This window comes from Nipponia nippon, unplaced genomic scaffold (genome assembly GCF_047370975.1).
Source record: "Nipponia nippon isolate SJK-2023a ecotype South Korea unplaced genomic scaffold, ASM4737097v1 scaffold_6, whole genome shotgun sequence".
Taxonomy (NCBI): Eukaryota; Metazoa; Chordata; class Aves; order Pelecaniformes; family Threskiornithidae; genus Nipponia; species Nipponia nippon.
In genome coordinates this window covers 13,302,609-13,327,426 of record NW_028262380.1, presented here as the reverse complement: position 1 = coordinate 13,327,426, position 24,818 = coordinate 13,302,609, and the positions used below count along the sequence as shown (strand labels likewise).

The window sequence follows — 24,818 nt, the reverse complement described above, 5'->3', positions numbered from 1 at the left end:
AGAATGGAGGAATCTTTGATCTTGATCCTCAGGGTGCTTTGGAAGGCTGGGGTAGCAGTGGGTTGTCTCAGCAACTCAGTGCTAAGAAAAAAGTCATGGAGACAGTGTGTGAAGTGTAAGCAAATGTCTTAGTAGTATTTGTTTCAGTAGAAATATTCAGTACAGGGAATGTACTATCAACCTAAATCACCCTAAATTCTTGCCTTCTCCAGACGTCAAACATGCAGCAATGAAAAGCATCTAAGATTTACTTCCCCTGCTTCTCCTTCCTTTATCTGTCTATATTCGTTGCTTAATAGTGTTTAAAAAGTTAAAGGCAGGTTTATATGTCTTAAGCCAAAAGCAGCAAGAAGTGCAAGAATTTTCCTGGCAGGAATTTCTAAGAAGTCAAAACAGGGAAGACTAACTTCTCTTTGGGAGATGACTGCTGATCATCCTTAATTATTATTCATTTTTTTAAACTGTTTTAATTATTATTAAAACAGTTTCATGGAACCCCAGGAGGCTGCTTGACTTGTGTGATAGCTCCTCTCAGCAGGAGAAGAGCTCACTTTTGGTTACAGGGCTTAGGATGAAAGGTACTGATTTCGGTGTCTCTTTTTTTTTTTTTGAGACTTGTCTCCTTTTACTGTCCAGCAACAACAGACAGAGGTAGATCTACTGGTGTTTTGTGAAGAGGTTTTGAATATTAGTTGTGTAATGTCTCTTAATGAATAGAGTGTTTGAGCTACTGCAGATGCAGAGTACGTCAGTTGTTTGCAGAAGAGCCTGCACTGTTTTGCTGTGTTAATGCAATAGTTCTGCAGAACTGTAAGGGCCCTAGAAGAGTATAGCCAAACTGCTGCTGCGTGATTGCAGTAAGAGTAAGAAATTATTGGTCTCTTCTCTTACTTCACTGTGACAAAAGAACAAGATTTAAACCTTCAATAATGTAATAACCACTTTAATTATGTTTTGTCTTTTAAATATCCAGGCAATTCAGAAAACCTAGTTCAGAGATGACTTAAAAGAGAAAGGTGTAAGCCATTCCTAGAAATGTCTTTATATAAGTTTATCTACTTTTTATCCCCGTATAAGTGCATTCAGTGACTTGTGTACTTTGTTTAAATGCATATGCAACTTCTTTTGGAACTAGAACCAGCAGCTCACATACAGCTGAGCAATACTGGTCCCACAGGGTATAATTCCAACCTGTGGTGGAAAACCAAAACACCTCCATTCCTACTTTCTACCACTGGGATGTGGCTGCTTTCCTGCAAAATTCACAGCCATTGAACGCTTAAATCTGCACCTTTATAATACCCACCTCTGACTGCCAAAAATGGGACTAAAGATTGCTGGTCTGTCTAAGCAAAGTAGTGCTATCACACATAGAAACGAACAATTAACTAGGTAGGATTGATTCAGTATTCGGGCACATCGGCTAGTGATGGCCTGTAAGGAGCCTGCCAAAGTTGCAGTTCCTTCAGTAATGAGCACATAGTATGTCAGAGCTCTAACATTTTACTGGCCCAAGATGTTTCTATAATCTTGACATCCATCCCATGCCTTAAATAAAAAAAAATAATGCTACAATAGCAGCAGCAAGGGATATAGATCAGTCTCCTAGCCACTGTTTGCCATGGACGAACTGGAGCTTAAAGCACATACTGTTTTGAAAGGGGAAGCTGCTTCCCGTTACTAAAGCTCTGGGAGCTGTACAGTCATAAATGTGTAAATGTTTGTCGCTCCCTCCCCTCTTCTCTTTGGTCTTTTTTTTCTGGAATTCTGATACACTATAGTTTAGCCCTGCAGAGGGGACTGAAGCGGTGATGGGCTTACACTACTCTGCTTCTTCACACACCATGAATAAGGAGGACAAGGCCGAGGCCCCCCCTAAAACTGTAAAAGCTGAAAGACCAAAAAAATTAAAAACTCTTGTTTTGAGTGATAAGATTTATGTATATATTTGTACTATGAAAATAGTTCTTAAAGTAGTAAACCTTTCTTCTTGCGCACCACCAAGGCAAACTTGGCAGCCAAGTATATTTACAGAATGGGCGAGTGATGTAGCGCTTCTGGAGTACGCCGGCTGTGCGCAGGTCCTCTCGGGTACTGGCAGTAAGCTGCTCGCCAGTTCCCAGCCACAGCTATGGAAATTAGCCCTTAGGACCTGCCCAGAAGGCAGGTCTGTCTGTTGTACAGATGAAGTCGATCCTGAATTATAAAATCCATCTGGAGGGTGGCAGGATCAGGGCTTGAGCTAGGGTGTGGTGAGCGCTCTGCTTGAACAGTATTGCCGTGGCCTTAAAGGACTGAACGCTGGAAGGGTTTTCTAGACGCGTAGGCTTTTGACTGTGGCTGTTTTTGTTTAAGACAGGCACATGTATATGGTTTCATTCAAAAGGAGTAACTACTGTAATCTCTTCTTTGAATGCATAATGCTGACATTTGACTTAGAAAAGGCTTTTTCAGGAGTACGTGTGGAATGTATTCCCTGGGACTTAACAGAAAAAAGCATGTTAAAAATCAGAGTTACGGAAAACGCCTTTGTTTATTTCTTTTCCGTGCTTTCTTTTCTTTAGTTATCCTCAGCGAGGAAAGAGGAATTGGCTTCCTTGATTTTTTTCTGAATTCCCCTACAAGTAAGGATGAGATCAGCATGGTGACATTTCAGTGTTTCCAATCGCTGACTTAGCAGCTCTATAGTATCCACCTTTTCCTCAAAGTCCCGAAGCAGTATCGCATTTCCAAGCAACCCACGTTTCTGCTGCAATTCCAAATTGTTTCTCCGCAGTCTGTCTCTGGCCTGTTTGGTTTTGGTCACAATGTCTCTCTTCTGTGACAGGACGATATCAATGTCCACCAGTTCAGCCTTTCTGCCTTGATTTTCAGCTTCCACAAACTGTAGTTTTTCCCTGAACTGGCTGAGAATATGTACTGTGTTTGATACCTTCTTTTTGAGCTTCAGGATTTCATCGCTGAGGTGGCTGATCTTTTCGCTGTGTTTCTGATTCTCTTTCTTCATGTGCTCAAAGTCCATAAAATGTTGACCTTCTACCAGTTCTCCCTGAGCTTTCAAGATGCTTTCAAGGTTTTGGATTTCATGCTTCAGCTTGATGTTTTCCACACGGGCCTGGAGGAGTAGAAATAAAAGAAGAATTACTCTAATCCTTGCCTTGCCAGGGAAGAACCGTTTCTGTTTACAGAAACAAAGCTTCAAGGGGAGAAAAGCATCGTGCATCTTCTGTGGTTTAAGACCGAGCAGTAGCTGTACCCTCGCTGGAAGCGGAGGAAAGCGCTGGCCTTTTCAGGAGTCTTTCTGACAGGAGGAGATGGATGGGGGCGAGACAGGCAAGACGGCCGCCGCAGCCGGCGCGGGGCCCGGCGCCTCACCTCCCGCACTTGCTGTTCTTTCTCCTGCTCCCGGGCCTGGATGCGGTCCACCGCCTTCGCCGCCGCCTCCCTGCCGCCCAGCCGCCGGCCCAGGCTGAAGACGGCCACCGCCTTCTTGCGGGCCTGGAAGGCGGCCCACTCCGCCCGGGCCCGGGCCTGCCGCTCCTCGCCGGGCCGCCACCCGCTCCCGCCCGGCCGCGGCCTCCCGCTCCCGCTGCTCCCGCAGCTCCCGCAGCTGCTGCAGGCGCTGGGCGTACAGCGCCGCCCCCCCCGCGCCCGGCCCCGGCCGCCGCTCGCCCCGCCGCAGCCGCAGCAGCTCGCCCAGCCGCAGCTGCAGGCGGGCGCTGGCCTGCCGCAGCCGCTCCCGCTCGCCCGCCAGCCCGCGGTGCTGCTCTAGCAGCGCCGGCCGCTCCTCCTCGCCCTCCTCCGCCGCGTCCCGCTCCTCGCCCGCCGCCTCGCCGCTCCTCCGCTCGGCTCCGCCGGGGCCGGCCGGCGCCTCTGCAGCCCCAGCGGGGGGCGGCGCCTCGCCCGCCGCACCCTCCCCGGCACCGCCGGCTGCCGGCGCCGCCACCGAGGGCCCCGGCGTCTCCGTCTCCGTCTCCTCCGGCCCCATCTCCTCGGGCTCGCGGGCCTCCGCCTCCTCCGGCGGCTCCTCCGGCCTCGGTTCCGCCGGCTCCCCGGGCCCGCCTAGCACCTCGGGCCGCGGCGGCTCCCCGGGCCCGCCTAGCACCTCGGGCCCCGGCGGCTCCCTTGCGGCACCCGGGCTCAGCCCCGCCGGCCCCTCGGGGCGCCCCGGCCCCGGCTCCAGGACGGCCACCGCCTCCATGGCCGGGCCGCGCCCCGCTTCCCCCGTTGCCCGGGCAACGGGACTCGGCTCCGCCGGCCGGCCCGGCCCCGCCCCCTCCCCGTGGCGCCGGCTCGGCCGCGCCCCCTCGCCGCGGGCTACCACTCAGCGACGGGGTCGCGCCGGGCCGCTTCTCCGATTGGCCGCGGGAAAGGAAGACGGATCCCGGTCGGCCAATCCCAGCCGCTCATTCGCTTTAATACCCCCCGCGCCCGGGCGCCTTGGCCCCATTGGCCGGGGGTCGGAGGGGAGGGCCAAGCCCTCCGCCTCCATTGGCCCTCCGTCGCGGGGCTCCGCCCCCCGGGCGCGCTGTCATTGGCGATGCCAGTGGGGGGCGTGCCGGCGCGTGCGCGCGGGCTGTCGGCGGGCGGGGTAAGATGGCGGAACTGGGGAAGAAGTACTGCGTGTACTGCCTGGCCGAGGTGAGCTCCCTGCGCTTCCGCTGCACCGAGTGCGCCGACATCGAGCTCTGCCCCGACTGCTTCTCGGCGGGCGCCGAGATCGGCCCGCACCGCCGATGGCACGGCTACCAGCTCGTCGACGGCGGCCGCTTCACCCTCTGGGGCGCCGAGGCCGAGGGCGGCTGGAGCAGCCGGGAGGAGCAGCTGCTGCTGGACGCCATCGAGCAGTTCGGCTTCGGCAACTGGGTAAGGGCCGCGGGCGGCGGGGCGGGCTGCCGGCGGCGGGGGCCGCGTCCCGCTGGCGGCGAGGGAGCGGCGCCCAGCGGGGCAGCGGCCTGCGGGCCTGCCCGGCCTCCGGCGGCGGGCGCTCCGCTATGCCGAGGGCGGCGGGGGCGTGGGGCGGCGTGGGGCGGCGGGCCGCCGCGGGGAGGCAGCGGCCTGGGCTCCGGGGTCCAGCGCGGCCCTGGCTGGAGGCCCCGCTGTCCCGTCCCGTCCCGTCCCGCTCCGCAGACCCGGCAGCGCCGCCAAGGCAGCGGCCCGTGCCGCGGCGGTGGCCTCGGCCGTAGGCGGGCTCCCTGCGGGTCGGAGGGGCGCTGCATGCGTCTCGGGCCTGCCGCTCCCTCGGGCCCCAGCACAGGTCTCCCCCCAGCCCCTTTGCGTTGCGGGCTTGCGCCCGCTTCTGCATAGCGTTCGGTCTTTTCCTTCGGCGTGTCACAGCTGTCAGCTTGCTGCGTGCCGTCTGGGTCCGTTTGCAGTCAGGCTCGTTTTTAAAAACCAGCAGTTTTGGTTCATTAATTGTTACTTGATTACGTTTTGCTTCCTTAAACGTAAAGACTTTTTCAGAATCTTAAAGTTTATGATAGTTGCAGCTTGTTTTAGTTCTTAAATAACTAGAAAAGAGTAAATATTATCTCTCTTACTGTAAATACTATCTTTATTTCTGTATTTCTCTAAAAGTATTTCAGCAATGCAATATAAACAAGCAAAATGCAAATGACGTAGTGACCTCAGTGCTGGCTCGGGAGGTAGGAAGCTTCCTGGTGATGTGAGCTGCCTTTCTGAGAGAGCGACGGGGGCTGAGGAGTCCCCGTGTGGCTCCGGTGGCTCGATGGCGTTCCCTGTGCCTAGGGGATCTGACGCAGCTTGCCTTAGCGATGCTTCTGGCGTTGCTTTCATGGCTTACCTGCCCCTGTGCGCTCGTAAATACTTATCTGGGCCTGAAAATGCAGAGCTGATGGAAACGGGGCTAATTTCAGTGTTGCTAGAAAAGTTGAGGTATTGCGAGTTGGCTTTCGAGGAGCAGGGAAGAAGCCGTCACGCTCTTAGCTGAGCGCGCATTATGCCGGAGATGTGACGGGAATCATTTTATCACTCCTCCTTATTTTCCTTTTAGGAGGACATGGCTGCTCACGTGGGAGCATCCCGAACGCCTCAGGAGGTGATGGAACACTATGTGAGCATGTATATCCACGGCAACCTGGGAAAAGCCTGCATCCCCGACACTATTCCGAACAGAGTAACGGATCACACGTGTCCCAGCGGCGGCCCGCTCTCTCCTAGCTTGACCACGCCGCTCCCACCGCTGGATATATCGGTGGCTGAGCAGCAGCAGCTGGGATACATGCCGCTGCGGGATGACTACGAGATCGAATACGATCAAGACGCGGAGACGCTGATCAGCGGCCTTTCGGTGAACTATGACGACGATGATGTGGAAATAGAGTTAAAAAGAGCTCACGTAGACATGTACGTAAGGAAACTCAAGGAGAGGCAGCGGCGGAAGAACATTGCACGAGACTATAACTTGGTACCGGCCTTTCTGGGGAAGGATAAAAAGGACAAGGAGAAAGCTCCCAAACGAAAGATCACAAAAGAAGAGAAGGAGTTGAGGCTGAAACTGAGGCCTCTGTACCAGTTCATGTCTTGTAAGGAGTTTGAAGACTTCTTTGAGAACATGCACAAGGAGAGGATACTTCGAGCAAAGATTCGGGAGCTGCAGCGGTATCGTCGAAACGGAATCACCAAAATGGAAGAGTCCGCAGAATACGAGGCAGCCAGGCATAAACGGGAAAAGAGGAAGGAGAACAAGAACATTGCTAGCTCCAAGAGAGGGAAGGAAGACGGTAAAGAAGGTGAATTTGCTGCCATCGAAAACCTGCCTGGCTTTGAACTCTTATCGGACAGGGAAAAGGTGCTCTGCAGCTCTCTAAATTTGAGTCCTGCACGTTACGTGACTGTAAAAACTATAATCATTAAAGACCATCTCCAAAAAAGACAAGGAATTCCTTCCAAGAGTCGCCTTCCCAGTTACTTAGATAAGGTACTGAAGAAAAGGATTTTAAACTTTCTAACAGAAAGTGGTTGGATATCCAGGGATGCTTCATGAAACTCAGCTGATCGGAAAAAACACAGCAGAGGCCCATTATAGCCTCAAGGACGCCGTTATTTTTTCCTTCCCTCCCCAAAGATACAGAAATTATGTCCCTTAAAAGCAAACAAAAAAAGCAAATACATAAACCCCCACAGTATTCATGATCCGTGGTTCAAATAGACTTTTGCTTTGGATCGTGGAAAATACTTAATTGTGAAACTTCTACATTGGATTTCACTGCTTTTGGTACATTATTAGAACAGGTTTCTTTCATGTGAACTGACTCAAGTCCAGTAGTCCCAGAGTAGTTACTCATCTGTCCAATAGTAAGGAGTAAAGTATCAGTGTAATCCTTGCTTTTCTTTGAAGGTGGGAGATGGTTTCATTTGCTGGAAACTTTCTTCTCCTTTTGTTTTTTGTTTTTTGGTTGGTTTGGTTTTTTTTGGTGTAACGCTGGCAGCAAAGCAAAGCTTACAAAAGCCCTGAGCTCAGGAGCACGGTGAGCGGGGATTTGTGTGACCATTGCTAAGCTTTCAGAACATCCTCCTTAGTAACTACAGCCAAGGCGCTGGGACAGCGGGGTGAGAGTTTCTGTCGGGAATACAGCAGGGACGAGCCATGGCAGGGAGCGGAAGGAACGAAATGTGGTAGGGGAGAGGTAGCCTTCGGGTACTTGTGCTGTGGAAAGGGCTCTTGAAGAGCTGCCTTCACACCCAGCTGATCCAGAGGTAGCTTTGAGTTGAGTTTTTGCTGAAACAGACCCCACCGCAGCTCCGATGTTAACCTAAGTAGTGGCGAAGTTGCAGGGCACACGGCAGCTGTGGTGCTTTGTTCCAGAGGAGGGGTCGGCGCTACTGTGAAGTGGCCGATTTGGGCCAGAAATGGGGTCTGGGAAAATAGGCAGTGAGTTGTCTTGCAGCGGTTGGGAGCCTCAGGCAGCAAAATGACTGTTTCATCTTGTTGGGGGAGCCTCCTCCTCCTCCTTTGGTATCTGTAACTTCTGAGCTTGTGTGGGCTGAGGAGGTGTAGCTGCCTCCTTCTGAATTTGGGAGGGACAGGGAAAGGGAGCGATTCTCAAACGGAGAGTGATCACTGAGGTTAGTTTTTAAAAACAAAAATGAGAAGTGACATAGATTAGGTCAAAATGCACAGCTAATGTGCTCCTGAAGTACGGAGCTGTCAGTCAAGCCATTACAGGGTCCTAATTGCACATACCTTGAAAGGTACCAGGCTGAACACGTTGAAGTTGAAATTCCCGACGTGGCAGAACTGTGCATGCAGCCCACTGCAGTGAGAACCGTGCACCTTGATGGGTAACTCACCTCGACTCTAACGGGTACAGTCTGCACTGGGGGCTTGCGACAGGCACCGGCTGGCGACGTAGCACAGCGCGTGACAGAAATGCCAGATCCACAGTACTGTTGTGCTAAGATCTACCGATTAAGGGAAAGCTGTTGGAGGACTAGAAAAGGATTGTTATGCTCACTTCATCCTTAATTTCCCTTGCTGGTGTTTAACCAAGTGAATAAAAAATGGTGGCTGCCACGTGGAAGAGGGTGCGGTGTTACCTGTGCCTAAGCCTCCCTACTGGTCCTGTCCAGAGCAGGAGGCTGGGACCGGAGGCCAGCTGGGCAGGTCGCCTGAGTGCAGGTGTGCCAAAACGTGGAACTGGGCTGGCTCCAGAACAAGTGCAAGCACTGGAAGTGTCATCTTGGTTTGATGCTTTGGGCTGTAGTGAGGGAGGATACTGCAAAATCTCAGCACAGTATTAATTCTGCACCTAGGCAGAGGTATACTGATCAGAAGGGGGGTTTAGTTAATATATCCAGCATTACCAAAATAGTGTTACCAGCGAGTTTAGAATAACAGGGGTACAATTACAAAGCCAGCATTTCTAAGGAAGAAAAAAACCAAAACTCTAGTGCCTTTTTCTGTGGAGCTTGTGATGTTATGTCCCTTCAAAAAAGGTAAGGGCTATATCCTCTTGGATGTAAGACTTTGTTTGGCTTACCTGCAAGTGGCTTGTTGTGGAATACTCGAGACAAAACTGTCTCTCCTTGGCAGCAGTGGAACTAACTGCAATGTGCTGAGTAGCTTTAAGAACCACTTCCATCCTATATGCACGTACAAACAGCACACAAGTTCATAAGGTATAAACCCTTGGTTATTTTCTCTGTCCTGCTCCTGTGGAAAGGAAGCTCAGCCTTTCTGGTGTTCTAGTTATGCAATTTGGTTCTTCCTGTAACTCGTTACCTAACTGCCATCACACACCATTACTGATAGCGTACTGGAGCCTCAACTCTGCATGTAGCTGGGAGTTTAGAAGAATTGGGTTTTTTTAATTATTTTTTTTTTTTTCTCAAATTGTGATTTTTATATTTCTACACTGTTTTGGCACATCTAAGTCTAACTGAAGCAATAGTCGAAAGCCCATCTGAACAATGACTTAAAAAAAAAATCTAGGCACCAATGAGTCATTTAAATGTTGAAGTGAATTCTGCATTTACACTTTATAGTTTCTTAATTCCTCAGCCCCTCCAAAATGTTTTTTTTTTTTGGTGCTAGACGTAACTTATTGAACATCAAAATGAATGTAAAATAAAAGTATTTTTAATGTATGAAATATGGATATCAATATTTATTTTATACTTGCAAGCAAATTCAAGGTGGTAAATGTTTGCTTTAGCAAATACTAGTCCCTTGGAAAGGGCTTCCCTAGAAGCAATGTCTCACTGTCAGCTATGCTTTTAATTTTAAAGGTGACTTGCACTAGAGGATGCTGCTGTTCCATATTTTCACATGGAACTGATTTAGTCTAAGCATTCCTTTGTTATGAGCTGCTGTTTGTTTGTTTGTTTGTTTGTTTGTTTGTTTTTAAGTTGAGATGCAGTTATGTTAATCCAGCAACTTGCTAGCGCTATGCTGCTTCTCTTCTGTGGTGAAGGGGCTGAGAAAAAACATGGCAAAGAGCTCTTCAACTTGTATCTTGTGTTGCTCTGGCAGTGCTTCCTGTACTGTACAAATAACCTAGCCCTCATGTTGCTAATGAAAAGGTGTTTTATATGCTTAATGCTCTTGACTTTTCTAATTAAAGATATTACTAATGATAGTATCTGTCCTAACAGCGTTGATGTAAGCCTATGAAAAAGTGATACTCCATAAGCTGTTCAAAATACTGATCTGCTGCTACTGATAGAGGCAGCAGTAAGTCTGTTTTAATGCTGTATGTCTACTTCAATCAGTCCAGTCCCAGTGATGTTTTACAGTAATATTTGCTCGCTAGGTAACAAGGGAGCATTAATCTCCACGCTGTGTGTGCTACCCAGTGCAGAAGGGCTTGTTACAGAGCGTTCTGGCTACAGGCCCTCCTGCCCTATGTTCCGTGGCAGTCCCAGCAAGCATTAAGAACAGCGTTAGTAGGTTTGCACGAGTCTTTGACCATAAACTGCCTTGTAAATCACACCAACTAAGCGCTCTGCCATTATTCTCTTGTGCGGCGGCTGCATCAAATTCCTTTGCAACTGTAACAGACTTCATTAGCCTTTCGGTTGACTCTCTCTTCTTGCAAAATGTTTTTGCATGTGCCCCAGTTGCTCTTAAGTGATGACCCATTAAATACTGTGAAGGAAGGTACCTGGGGAGCATGTTCAGCTCGTCAGCTTCTTCCTTAAAGGGAATGTTGCACTCATTTGAGTAGTGTACTGGTGTAGCTGTGCCAGACACACAAATGCCTGTGCTGAAATCATGTAAAACCTAACTGATGTTGTGCACACTCAGCATTTTACTAGGTTTTTGCATTGTATATTGGTAAATAAACTTGTATTAAAGTTTCTTTCCATTATTGATTTAATGGTAACGTAGCTTGCGTAATGAGGCAAACGGCTTAATTCTTTGTAATAACAAACGGAGATGCATTTTAGCTAAATGATGATGGGTGAAGTGGTCTTTCTTTATGAGAGCTAAACCGGAGGTACTGGTGGTAGCTTTGTTGGCTGCTCTTATGCTTAAATTTCAGAATGACTCCCTCTGTTCCTTGATTTCTTCGGTGCTTCTTACTGTTGTATGGCAGAGTGCACGGGTGGTTTGAGCTGTCAGTAAAGACTGAAGCTCTTCATGCTGAAAGCCTCTCTGAAAGGGCAGGCCAAGGAAAAGGAAGCACTTAACTATCCTCAGTTATCAGCTTTAAAGACACTAGTTTTGAGTCTTGTGCTGAACTTTTAACAGTAACTTGTGTTTAAGAACACCCTGAATTAATTAACGTAGTCCAAAAAAGACAGTTTGTGTGAGGCTCATTAACAAAATCTTAATCTGCTAGGCAAGAAGCTGTCCCTTTAATTGCCCTACTGGAAAAAACTTATATACTAATGAAGTTACTATTACATTTAGTTTAGATCTGGAGGGGGCAGAACAACACATGACAGTTCTTAAAAGCTATATCAATCGACCCTGGTCCCTTTATATCAGTTGAGCGCAGGTTCCAAACAAAGCGCAACAAGACTATTTCTTCAATCCTGCTTCACACAGCTACAGTGTGCTCGAACCCAGATGGAAGGAAGTTACTTCCAAATTCAGCTTAAGCGTATGTAATTCCCTTTGTTTTTCTATAGTTTTACACTCAATCTTTGCATTTTCATCCCTGTACTTGATTAGTTTAAAAAAATTAACACTGTAGTTGCCTTCTCACATGCACTAAAAATTATTCTCTCTCTGCTGCCCAGTCAAAGCATTGATTTTCTTTCTTAGAGTTGAGAAAGAACAAATGAATCCATAAACATGACTAACTCCCGAACAGTAGTATGCACTTAGGTCGTTCCTAGTTAACTGCCTGATTTCCCGTGAGGCAAACCAGCACTGGAAAAAAGTCTTAAAGAACAAGTAATCACTTCTCACCCTGCGATTCTTCTCTAGTGTTCAGTAAGCTGTTGGCAACTCTGCATCCAAACCAAGAAAAATACTTAATACTTGACCTTAAGGTAAGAAGCTCCTTAATCCAAGACAACCAGAAACAAGGGTGAAAAATTCAGAAGTACTTACTGTTTACCAGGTCCTACTAACATGCATAAGTTTGAAGCTTCTGTCCCGTGTGTGAAATGTACGGGCTTTGAGGATACAAAACGACAGATGCTTTGTCACTTGTGTAATTTGCCAAGTTCCATCCACTGCTATCCAGGTGACCAGACAAATGTAGGACAAAGCATTCAGTTAATAATGTATTGGATTGGATTTTAGCCTGACGCTGCAGGACTGGGAGCAGCATGTGGAGTTAGACAGGGCACGAGCTGCGTATGGGAAAAGTTCTGTTGCAACTTAAGATCCAAGCTGAGTAAGTGCAAGAAATGAAGATGAAACTAAGTTCACGTTTGTTTGAGCCGCTTACATGCAATTATTTATGTAATTCTAAAAGACAGCATATACTAAACTCTCAGCTACTTGCTTCTTTGGGTATTCTGGCTTTCAGCAGGGTTGTAACTACAGTTTGCATAACAAACTGTTTGTAAAGCTTGGAAGTTACAAGACTATATCAAAATTGTTTAAACCAATTTATACAATATTAAATTAAAAATCCAGAGATAGGATAAATTCTATTGGTTCTTCAATGCCATACAAGTATTAGATGCTTTTCTTGAGTCATCAATACTACAGAACAAAAAGGGTTGAACAATGACAAAAGATGTCTACTCTCCATTGCCTTTTATTTACAGGTCAGAACTCACAAAGGTTTTACTTTCAGTTGTTGAGAGAGATTATTTCTGAATAGACAAAAAACAGTATTTATCACATCAGTGTGTAAAAGCTGATGGATGCTTGCAGAAAACGGGTTATTTGTACTACTTCACCCACTTCTGCAATGTTAGATTCTACAAAACAAAAGGAAGTGTTTGAACCACTATTTGGATTTTCAATCTACACATGGTGATAAACGTGAGATTGCAGAATTCTTGTGTGCATATCAGTCCTTTCAATTTAATGTACCTTCGGTAGCAGTAGTTGCAAAAAAAAAGTTATCTAATCTAAAGCATTAGAGGGCTTAATGGCTCTTGTATTTCACACTTAAGAGTGCTTATGGAACAGTGATGTTGAAGGCCACTAAGCAGGAGAATTTCATCGGTTGCTTCCTTTTCACTGGGAGACCTCAACCAATTCATTTAGACCTCTCAGGGGGCAGAGGAATGAGGAAAGCATGGTGTAAGAGAAAAACCATCCAGCTCTTTAATAGTTGTATGGCATTTTAAATTCTCAGATTAAGCAGCTAAGCGTCTTTCACAACACCCACCAAGGCAGGCCGCAGTGTACGCCCGTGCAGCTTATAGCCAATCTTGGATACTAATGCAATAGTGCCAGGCTCCTTCCCTTCCATGGGAGCATGGAACAACGCTTCGTGTTCATAGGGATCGAACTTGGCTCCGACAGGATTCAGTCTGAGCAGGCCATGTTTTTTAAACACTTTTTGAATCTGTACTTCTGTCATAACAAGACCTTCATATAAGCTCTTCAAGTGAGGATTTTCGTCCTTAATTTCTTCTTTCGGAACACTTTCGGTTGCTTTCTCCAAAATGTCTGCAACTTCTAGTAAGTCCTTACAGAAGCTCTGAATCCCTAAAAAGAAATAAAAGACAAGGGAACGGTATTGGTCCACTGAGGGAAACAAGTGTTAAAAAAACCCTAAAGCCCAAACACAACCCCAAAACCGACTGCAATAATCTGTACTCTATTAGATTTTTAACAAGATATGCAATACTGTAACATTTGGGGTAAAACGTCCTTCCCAATTTTACTTGACGGTACAGAACTATTAAAGATACCTTGAGATCCACACCACCTCCTCTAGTTCTATGGAGAAAATGCATTTCAACTTAAAAGAGCTAAAGCTACGCCAGTGACCTGACATTAACAGTTAAAATTCTAACTGAAGTTACCAAAACCTTCAGATGGCTTAATGTAATGTCCCCATTCTCTCTCATCCTGGGATTCACCTAAAGTTCAAAGCATTATGTTGCCCTATTCCTGCCCTTTAATCTGATGTGCTAAAAGTATTTGCAGAAGAAAAAGCATGTAGTCAGACTGATGAGGAGTCCAAGAGATGAACAGGGATTTTTCCTTGAATGAAAACTCACACCTCTCCCTCCCGCTACAAACCACTTCTACAGGCTCAGAAGCTGTGCCTTGTGCAGACCGAGCAACTCCTAAGCTAACAACAGTCTGTGTCCTGAAGCTGTTCTTTGGCTCACACTAAAAGAATCTGGACTTATCTCACTTAAGGCAAACTGTCTCTAAATATCATGATGATTCAGTAGAATAACACATTTCTACGTAGAGGTAAGCCAAGGACAAACTGCACTCCATTTTGGTAGCCTTGTTCTTTTTTTTTTTTTTTTAAGCCACAGCCAGCATTTTAATTCTAGATCACATTTTAGATGTTTTTTTTTCTTTACCAAGAAGCAATATGAGCATTACCAGAGGACAAGTCTTTGGTTTAAACAAAAAAACCCCAAACAACTACGGAAGCATCTTGCAAGATCTATAGGGATCAGCCAGTTGTCAGGAAAGGGTCACTTTAACAACTGCACAACTCCGTAGAGACTTGAGCTCTTTATAGAACAGTAACTAACAGTGTCCAAGTAGTTCCAAAAATATGAACAAATGAATCAAGGTTTTAAGTTAAAACTAAAACTGTGGTTAGGGCTGAAGTGTCCCAAACATAGATTAACTAGCTGTCTAGTGATCTGGATCAAACCACATAACCAAACTCTTTCTTCAGAAGGTGGTTTGGTTTGGGGTTTTTTTGCGCAAGTTATCTCTGCAGATATCTGTGACTGCATCTCTGTGAATTTATGCAGGTCTCAGAATTTAGTTTATCTTCCTTTAATGGAAAAAGCAGTCAAATGATAAAACTTACAATCATGCAGATTATCTGTCATTTAGTTTTCACGAGAAATTTTATTTGAATATTTATTTCTATTGTAGCATCTCTGAGCTCAGACATGAAAGTCCTTCTGCACTAAGGAGCATATTAGTGAAACAACGTTTACTGAAAATCAACTTCAAGATGAAGCATTCAAACATCCATGAAAATGGTACAAGAATACTATGTAACTGAGAAATGCATTTTCTTACAATACACATTAACTGAAGACCCTGTCTTCAGAAATTAAAACTTCTGTATTCAGAATTAAACTGTACAGCTGTGTATAGTGTGTGGCAAAAAAGGCCAACTCATTTTTCAAGCCAGAGTGACAGTCAAACACTAAGATGATGCAGCACTCTTGTGCTGCAGTATTTGCATACAATTTCTGGTTTACAGATTTGGGTTTGAACTGTCAAAAAAGCTAAATCAGATGTCAGTAGCCTGGCTCTTGAAGAAAGATGTGCTTCTAGTACTCCTTGTAGCCAGTGACTGTACATTCCTACTACTGAAAAGAATCCACCTGTGTAAATGTATTACTTCTATTTGAAAGCTATGGCCTTCAACAGAACAGAAAAGTTATTCAAATATAAAAGGCTAAAAAAACCCAAACAAAAAAACAAAAAAGAACCAAACCCAAAACAAACACCAAGAACAAAAAAACCCAAACCAGAAGGAAAGCTAGTATTCCATGCTCTTCGTTCAGTTTTTTTGCAGTCAGTTCTGAGACCAAAGTGCGTGAAAAAGGCAAACTTCAGGCTGCAAACCTTACTGAAAAATTTACTACTGCAGTACATATTGCAGGAAATCAGATACCAAATTTAAAGAAAATGTCAAGGTGTTGACTTTAGCAGTTTAAGTCTTGCCCTTGTCTAGTGAGATGATTACAGTTCTGATGCAAAGTGAGGAACTGTTCAAACATCTCTGCCTCAAATACATTTTTTAACCACGTAGTCAGAATCACTGGGAAGTACAAGTTGTCAAAACTGTGGGCCAGTCAGCTCAGTTTTCCAGGCTTTGTATTTCCTGGGTCTTATGAGTATACACAAAAGGAGCCTCCACTGACCGTATAACTTTGCCTCTTCTACCAGTTTCTGGCTTCTTTGCCTCACGTTTTCTGCATCCGCCAAGGCACGCTTGTACTTGTCCTAAAGAAGAAAAACCAGTAACAGAAGAGATTTCATTCCTGGTGGTTGGGTAGTTGACAATAATTCAAAACAGCATATTCAGTATAAAACAGCATTTTAAACAGTTACATAGCCTAAACCCACCATCTAAACAGTAATCTGAAGACAACGTGCCAATTATCACAGCATCCTTCCTACCAAGGCAGATGTTTGCTTCACTTTAGTACAGACAGAAGTGAGGGAAAGGAAATAAGATGGGTTTCCAGACTCTCAATATTTGTCAACAGATTAGCTAGAAGAAATCTTTAACTCTACGGATATATCAAGTTTTATGAATCAAAGATTTCTGCTTTTTCTGATGTGTGTTCACAGAAAGCCTTCATCACTCATAAGGTATTTTGACACTATGGCAAACGAAATTGAACCCAGCCATGACTTTCAAACCAGCTCTTCCCTCTCCATACAAACCACAGAGTGTCCTCCAGTTTTTTCAAACTTCAAAAACTATGACATCTAACTCCTCTTACTCAGGTTAAGTTGTGGTCTGTTCCTAGCCATATGGCCATCTAGCAGCAGATGTACTAAGAATGAAATTCAATAAACTTAGGCACTTCAGGTTGAGTGCTTCACCACCTAACCCAGAACTCCATGCTGGGCTTCCACTCTGACTATGCTGGACCTCCGTGTGCTAGTGAAGAATCTCAAAACAGAATAAAAATAGTCAATGAGTTGACTGAAGAGCCACGCTAGGTAGCCAATAGCAAATGCTGTCAACAGAGATGTTAAATGACATCTCAGCTTTGTCCTTCAGTGCTTTGGGAAGGGCAACAGAAAGGAAACTCAGCCCACTTATTATCCAGAGGTGCTGCTTCTATAGAAGGTTCTGGGCTACCTCTCAAATTCTCAAATGCTCTAGAAAGACATTTTATGTAAAGCACTCATCCAGAAAAGCAACGCCTTTGTTTAATCCACGCCTCCCACCTCTCAGGGCATCCTTCACCCTCTGCTGAAGTCACACACAGGAGAGAATGCAAGATACATTAGGCCAGACAGAGGGAATGTGACGCTTCAGCCTTGTGTTTGAAGGGCTCTCCAACAGACAGGGTTTGAAACTTCCTAAGTATGTAATAAGTACACTGTTATATAAAAGCTAAGCATCATTAACCCTGACCTTTGAAAAGTCAGCAGCTGTTTTCAGAAAGCGTACTCTCAGCATGCACAAATACACACATCAAAGAGACACTCAAACCCTTCCATGGGCTTGCAAAAATTGTTTCTCCACTGAGCAAGACCTAAGTGAACTAAAGTCAGCGAAACTCAGTAACAAATTTGCAGGCTGGAAAAGGTCCAATTCCATCCAGAAATTGGAAAGAAACTATCCAACATCTTAATTTTGGACCAGGGATGCATCTCAGGTCTTGTAGTACATCTACTCTTAAGTTTAAAGAAATAGCAGATTTTTACTCAACAACTGTATCCAGACTGTGCTCCGAGAACCTATAATGAACGCTCTTAGGTATTCAGTTTGTAAGGTATGCAACCTGATGACCAGAAGACACTTACAGTAACTTCTTTTAGTTGTTCTTCCAGTTTGGCCTTTTCTTCAGTTAACAGTTTTTCAGCAGAGCTGGGTTCAACCTTCTGCTCATTTTGGCTCTGACTCTGGTCCTCTTCCAAGTTCTGGCCAGTATTTTTCTGTTGTGTTGCTACACAAAGCAGTCGTGGAGAAGTCCTAAGGCAATAACATGTGGACAATATTAATCAATTGCTTACTTTATAAGATATTAGCATTTGCTGGACATACTGGACACTTTATTTGATACGTCAATGTCTACAAAATTCTCACATTAAAGCGCAAATACATACAACAAGTCTAGGTCTGTGAAAACTGCTTGCAGAACCTTTCATCAGAAGTAACTGAACTTAGTCCGTCTAAACTGTTGCAAAAAAGAACTTTGCTGTAATGTAACAACCGCTGGACAGCAGCTTGTAAGTGTCCATTATATTCAGTTTATAAAGCCTCAGTGCTTTTAAGTGGAATAGGAGCACAGTATTCTATGAGGAAGCAAATCCAGTTTATGTGATGCAATCACCTGCAACAGTCTCTCAGAAAGCACACCAATGCGAACAGTGGTTTGCCGCTGACTGCTAGAGAGCAACGGAAAGGCACCTTCTGTCACTGCTGTCTCTCATTGCTATATCGCAAATACCACGTCGAGAACGGGCCAGTCTCCATGAAGATGACTATTCATCCCTTCCTAACGTTTCTTAGGCTGAACTGGCTGAGCTACCCGAGCAAACCGGTTCAGGGACGCGGCGGGTGAATCAGTGCCGCAACGACAAAAAGCGGGATCCCTGCAGGCCACATCAAGACGTCAGGCCTGGCGGCCTTCATACTCGAGACCGGGCCAGGAGGGCCCCGCAACGCCTGGCCGGGCCGCTCTCCCGGGGGCGGGTAAGGGAAGCCAGCGAAGGGCGGCGGGGATGGGGGCCGGCACCAGCCCGTCCCGGCTGTAGGAAGGGGCTCCCCGGCGCAGAGCCGGAGGGCGGGAGCTCGGGGGGTGAAGCAGCCCAGCGCGGCGGGGCTGGGCCCCGCTCTCCTCCTGGCCCGGCCCGGCCGGGCGATGGCGAGGCGGTGAGTGCGGACCCGGAGGCAGACCCGCCCCGAGGCGCCCGATGGAGGCCAGGCGGCGCGGCGCGACCCTCACCTCAGGGAGAAGCTCAGCAGCGGGTACCGTGGGCGCAGCGCGCCCCGCACGCACTGGGCCACCGCCGCCATAGCGCCTTCCTGCCCACCGACCGCCTCAGCCCGCCCCTCCGGGCCTCCGCCAGGCCGCCGCCAATCAGCGGGCGGGCAGGTTAAGAGTGACGCGGCCGAGAACCAATCCACAAGGCGCATGCCCGCCTCAGGCCAAACAGGCGAGGCGGGAGGTGGAGCCTGCAGCTCTTCCGGGGCGCTGCGGAGAGCTCTCCTCGCCCCGCCTCCTGGGGGAAGGGGACGCGCGGCGGGCGTGGCCGCGGGCGGGGCTCGCGCCCCGAGGGCCATTTTGTCCTGTGAGGGAGGCGGCGGGCGGGCTTGTGTTTGCCTTGAGCGGGTCGCCGCCGGGTCCTTGCTACCCCTCCGCCGGCTGGCAGAGCGTAATGTCGGGAACGAGAGCCTGCGGGAGTTAGCAGGGCACTGGCCAAGGGCAGGCGTTGGTATTTTCCTGTCAAAACTGGTCAACGCAAGCTGGAGGCAGGATGGTGGCCGCAGGTGGTCCAGTCTAATGATCCACATCTTTCCTGTGCAAGCTGTCACTGAGAAAGTTTGAAGATTGCAGCTCACTTTTTTTTTTAACTGCTGAATAACCTTGTTATCAGTAATACCTTGTAGCATCTGTCAATAGTTTGTCTGCAAACCTCCACATAGAGGTCTTCGTCGCGTGTGTCTGTACATGCTCGCCATAACTGCTGTATGCACTCTTGCTGGCTAATCGTGATCTAAAATCTTGAGCTTTCATTAAAAGGGATAACGTAGCTAATCCACTGCTTCCAGATTTGGCCACCTGTTTGTGCAAGTGTCCCCTGTAACGGGAGGCTATGGAAACCCTGCTCGGTGATACTTCGATGACTTCTTAACTTTGGCGGTGGTGTCAATTAGTTTCTCATTATTCTGTTAAAAGGTGAAAAAAAAAGTCAAGGTCACACATTTATCATACAGTCCTGAAGTGAATGCTAGATTATTCACAGATGCTTGAACACCAGCTGTTAACCTGATTTTTGTAAGCATTTGTGCACTTTCCAAATGAAATCTGAAGGATGGAGAAGATGCAGATTCCATAATGCAAATTCCGTAAATGTTATATTCAAGTGTATAATTAAAGTATTACTAAAAAAGAAGCTGCAGAAGATGTTTCTGGCTTGCCGTGTGAGAATCGCACAGAAGTTAGGACCTTGCGAAGTTCAATCACACTTTGGCAGAGTGCACTAAGTTTTCAGCATGGCCTTTATTTGGCAGGTTTGCTTGTCTATGATGCGTTGCGTCACGGCCTCTGCAGAAAGCAGGATAAACGGTATAACGAGGCCAGTGGCCTCATACTGTAACAACTGTTAGATCCCAAGCAGTCTCGCTGCCTCTTACAGTTACATGGATGTGGGTTTCTCCTGCCATGAGAAGATTTGGAAGAGCTAGAAACATACCAATAAACACTCTTGTGTGACAACAGGCGACAGCTCTAAGATAAGAGCCAAATGGTTTTGCAGTCCGTCGTTTTTATATTTTGGTGATCACTGTTTTGTCACGTGACACTGGTACAGTCCAACGGCTTGCCTATACAGAACACAGCAAAGAAAAAGAGTGTATGCCATGTGCTGTCCATGCATGGAGTGGCTGTAGTGCTGTGAGTATTTGCTTTCTGGAAAGTTGATAAGCCACAAATTCCAAGATTCATCCTCAGAAATACTGAAAGAAGTAGAGGAAATGTGTTAAAGATGCTGATAATGCTGAGGAAGGATTAGAGAGAACAAGGAGGAAAATAGGAATAGCCATAAAGGATGATATCCACAGAAAGCCGTGAGGAAATGAGACAGAGAAAGTGGATCTTTAGGTCTGGTGTTTCTAAAATGTTTCCTGGAAAGGTTATTGGTTCTTTACAAAACCTAGGCAAGCAATCTGCCTGTCTCATCTTTCTTGTCTGTTGTTTTTCCCTGACATCCTTAGCATGTCGCCTCCTATTTCAGCCTTTCTTCATTCTCTGCTGCCTGCCATCTCTGGAAGTTGTGCTTGATTAATGATTGATCACAAAATCACAGAACTGATAACAAAAGGTTGAGAAAAACCCATTGCCAGCATGTCTCATTAATAACCGAGTAAAATATATTGGACTCAAGATTTCTGAAACAAGTTCCTTCTTGTACTTGGACCCATTTACCCCAAATGACAGTTCATAGGCCTTTTGCAAGCAAGTTTTCAAATATAAAATGAATTTTGTTGTGATTTCTCTCAACTTGAACAGCTGTCGAGAAAAATCCACAGCTAGCACAGGTACTGATGAGTGAAGACTAAACACCATGTGCAGCACGAAAGAAGAGCATGCAAGTTCATGTGGAGCTTGTTTGCATCGTGACTGATGTTCGCTGTAAGTACTGTCGCACTGACAAAAAAAAAAAAAAAACCACCCAAACTTTTTCATGCTTTGTTCCGATTTACACTACTGCAGTCCGTTCTGGTTTAATTGTAGTGCCACCTAGTGGGTTGGTTTGGGTTTTTTTTTTACCCTCAACTAATGAGTATTCAGGACCTGTTGCTTGACCTGGTTGGCAGTCACAGATGTTCAGTAACAAGCATAGTTTTGTTCTTGAGCAGTCCTCTCCATATCAAGCGGTCTTTTGCTCTTCACATAAATACCAGGTGTGAATGTGATTTGATGATAAGTAATGCTTATCCTGAATTCTAAAACGTTAACAAGCTGCTGCTTTTCAACTTGATGCGGTTAAAAGTGACTCTGACCTCTAATTTCTGTGGACTAGTGATAGAATCAGGTAGTCTGGATATAATTCCCAGCTCCTCTAGTGATTCACTTTGTGGTCTTGTGCAGTTATTTAACCTCATATCCACATTTCTACAACTACAAATTAAGGGCAGTAATCTTTCAGTACCTTACAAGACAGTTGTTTAGAGAGCATGAGGGAATTTCTGTGATATTTTGAAAATTCAAAATATCAACTGAATGATAAGTCTCTTTTTTATTATTAACATTGCACTTGTGGTAAAGAGACTTGTAATCCTTCGAGATGAATAATGCCATAAATGCAAGATTTGTGCCTAAAAAGTTAAATGAAAAATTAAGGCATTTCCGTTTCTCTAAAAAAAGAAAAAATCTAGTTCTGTCTCCTAATGCTAAGATATAGTCTATTGATATTCAGCCAGCAAACAGAATGCCATTACATTTGTGTTTCAAATAGGAATTGTATTATTAATGTTTTGAGGGTAAAAGCAAAAGGTTATCATCATATCTTCTCTGATCAGATATGTAATATGTCATCCTAACCAGAATCAAATATTGAGCTATGGTGGGAGCAAGTGGAAAAACAAAATACCAAAAAATATCCTTGTAAATGTTCTAGCAGTGACCTTTCAGGCCAGTTACCAGGAAATACTTAAATCAAATTAAAAGATGTTAATTTAGCTGTAAGACTGTTACTGAACTATTCAGACAAACTTGTTATTCATACCTGTGCCCTTTAGGAAAAATTACAGATGAGACCACTTAGCCGTAGTATTCCGTAGTTCATTGTGTGAAGATGTCTAGTGTAAAATTAAGGGACTGATCCTTGTGTATAAAATAATAAAAAATTTTCCTCTATAAGGATTATTGAGACTGCAGATCAGCTACACCCTGGATCCATTTCAGACAGAGGACAATAAAGATTCAATCATTACTTGAATCCAGAAACTTTAAATCCTGAAATGCAGGTTGGGGGGGGAGTTAACCTTACTTTCTTTTAATTAGAGCAGTACTGAGATGGTTAATCTGTACGTTCAGAATTTATTATTTTTAATGCAAACATTTTAAGAAATTTCTCCCAAGAGAGAATATGTAATACCTACTTTCTGCCTAGTTTCTCCTTAGGCTGAAAATACAGAATCATACATCTTGCTCTGATTATAACGAGTACTCTTTGAGTTCCCACAGCTTTTTGCTAACTAGTTTGAAAGGTACATTTTGTAACTATCTTGTTGCCTGGAGAATGTTGTCGCTGTGTTGGAAATGTAATAGCTATACCCACAGGACTCTGAAGAGAGCTAATTAGAACAATTCAGAATAGCAAAAGTTCTATTCCTGGGAGGACACTGAAGAGATCCTTCCCTAAAGCAGCATGCCACAATTTCAGAGAAAATTTATTGTAATATTCCTGCATAAGTCATCTGGTATCCCAAGGATTTGCAAATCTGGCTATCTATTACGGTTTGTTTTCTTAGCCCTTGTGTTATCAGGGACACTCGTGTATGTCTTGTAACGTTCCTGGAGATATAAAAATGGAAAAACTCTGTCAATCAAGCATTGTCTGTCTTACTTTAGTCTAGTTGCCAGTCAGAACCAAGTTGTTCAAATGCACAGAAACAATCTTCTATCATGCTGATGTGGCTTTCCACCTTGAGACAAATTTATTGAGCTTTCAGAGAAGAGTTTTCAAATCAATTGTGATTCTCTAAGTGTGGTGTCATGAATTTTCTTAATATTTTTCTTAAAAATAAATTGCTGCCTTTCAACTTACCAGAACAAGTTGATAGAAGAGGAGGTCAGCTCTCTTTTGTTGCATTCAGATTTGCCAGGAAGACAGCAGTTGTTGGTATCTGTTTCTGTCCAAAGGCTAACAATGGAAGTGCTGTTATTGGAATGGTATTTTGACATTCAGATCTACATTTTTCTTTCTTTCTTAATTTTTCTTTAAGATTTGATGAATTAGTTGCTGCGGGCCCGTTTCTGCTGCCCTTGTGTACAAGTGATTTGTATTAGTCAATGGGAATGTTGTATGGTGAAGGACTGCCAAGCCAGGTGCTAGGCAAATAGGCTGCCAGTAGCGCTGTAAAAGCCTGAGGCCTGGCTATTTATTGCTCAAGTGTGACTTGTGCAAATGTTTCTCCCTTGCTTTTTACATATTTTTTCTGATGACTGATAGGATGTTGAACTGCATGGTTGGTTGGGCCAGTGCACGGAGCTCTGTTTAGGCACGATGTTTTAGTGCTCTGATTCGCAGTTCAGTCTCATAGGCAGGCTGTTCTTCGTGCACCCAGCTGGCTAACAAAGGAGGAATGCTCATTCTGCTGACGTTGTGCAAGGATATTGAAAAGCTATGAATAAAGGAAGCATAAAGCAAAATTTAAAAGAATTATCTTCTGCTTTTTTTTCAACTCCTGTAGAAAGCAGCAAGAGCTTTTAATTGTGTTTCTATGCATAATTAATGAGTGGGTGAATACTCCTGTGGGACCATTGCTGTGCTTCATTCATTCCTAATCTAGCTAGGTGGGTCTGGCCAGAATGGGGACAAAGAGTTCACCTAAAAATAGCTGGAGTGGGAGGGAATAAAAAGCTTCCAAAAATCTGATTGCCACATAAATAAGATCTACCTAACGACTCTTTGGTGCTTTATGTAGAGGTCACAGTCTCTGAACTTGGACTTTAACTTGTCCCTAAAATGAGTGCTTCACGCTTTGTTCCCTTTCCACAAGCATCTGTGAAGGCACAACTTCAACCTCGTATCATTAGACTGGTGAAATTGTTTTGTCAGATTTTCCTCAAAATCAGTTGGGTTGTGATGCTGGTATCTGTGGTACAACTCCAGGTTTTGGAGTTTATTTGAATGTAAAACCTGTGCCAGGCAGGTACAGACAGAACTGAATGACAGCCCTTGGTTTACATCCACAGTACTTGCAGCCTGCTCAGAAAGCAAGAGCGTGGTTGCCTTTAAATTTTCTAATAGTTGTCACCCAAAGTACTTTCACTGCTGTTTTAAAGGTCACCACAGATTTATGAATCACATCAGGTTAATGTGTTATTAATCAGTCAGAAACCAGTTGAAAATTATTGGTTCAGCACTGTGAATGCTCTTGTGCTAGATGTTTATAGAATAAAATACCTGGAAGGGAATCTGTACTTCCATGCTATGTGTTAAATAGGAATTCTGCTGCTGTAGCTGAAACCACATAGTCTTTCCCTCTGATTCCATTACCAGCTCCTGGTCTCCGCCCTGTTCTCTGGTCTGACTGGACAAGCTGCTTTTCTTTGCCTTTACAGCCCGTTGTTGGTCCTTTGAT

At 45.4% G+C, this 24,818-nt stretch overlaps 3 protein-coding genes across 4 annotated transcripts; 1 reads left to right on the top strand and 2 right to left on the bottom strand.

Moving 5' to 3' along the window:
* Nucleotides 1–2,941: 2,941 nt before the first annotated feature.
* CFAP184 (cilia and flagella associated protein 184) lies at nt 2,942–4,307 on the bottom strand. 2 transcript variants are annotated; one of them, XM_087736973.1, is made up of 2 exons: nt 3,376–4,307; nt 2,942–3,115 (listed from the first exon to the last, which is right to left on the bottom strand). In XM_087736973.1, the coding sequence occupies exons 1-2, from the start codon at nt 4,199–4,201 to the stop codon at nt 3,084–3,086; spliced, it is 858 nt and encodes a 285-aa protein (XP_087593099.1). In that variant the 5' UTR covers nt 4,202–4,307; the 3' UTR covers nt 2,942–3,083. The 2 variants fall into 2 exon arrangements, with proteins under 2 accessions (XP_087593099.1, XP_087593098.1); XM_087736972.1 differs by having other exon boundaries at nt 2,976–3,115; nt 3,257–4,307.
* A 249-nt stretch (nt 4,308–4,556) lies between these two features.
* TADA2B (transcriptional adaptor 2B) lies at nt 4,557–10,825 on the top strand. The gene is made up of 2 exons (XM_087736982.1): nt 4,557–4,866; nt 6,014–10,825. The coding sequence occupies exons 1-2, from the start codon at nt 4,597–4,599 to the stop codon at nt 7,004–7,006; spliced, it is 1,263 nt and encodes a 420-aa protein (XP_087593108.1). The 5' UTR covers nt 4,557–4,596; the 3' UTR covers nt 7,007–10,825.
* Nucleotides 10,826–13,178: 2,353 nt separating this feature from the next.
* GRPEL1 (GrpE like 1, mitochondrial) lies at nt 13,179–18,884 on the bottom strand. The gene is made up of 4 exons (XM_087736983.1): nt 18,730–18,884; nt 17,585–17,753; nt 15,961–16,042; nt 13,179–13,588 (listed from the first exon to the last, which is right to left on the bottom strand). Exons 1-4 carry the CDS (start codon nt 18,798–18,800, stop codon nt 13,242–13,244), a joined length of 669 nt encoding a protein of 222 aa, XP_087593109.1. The 5' UTR covers nt 18,801–18,884; the 3' UTR covers nt 13,179–13,241.
* Between the last annotated feature and the right edge of the window lie 5,934 nt (nt 18,885–24,818).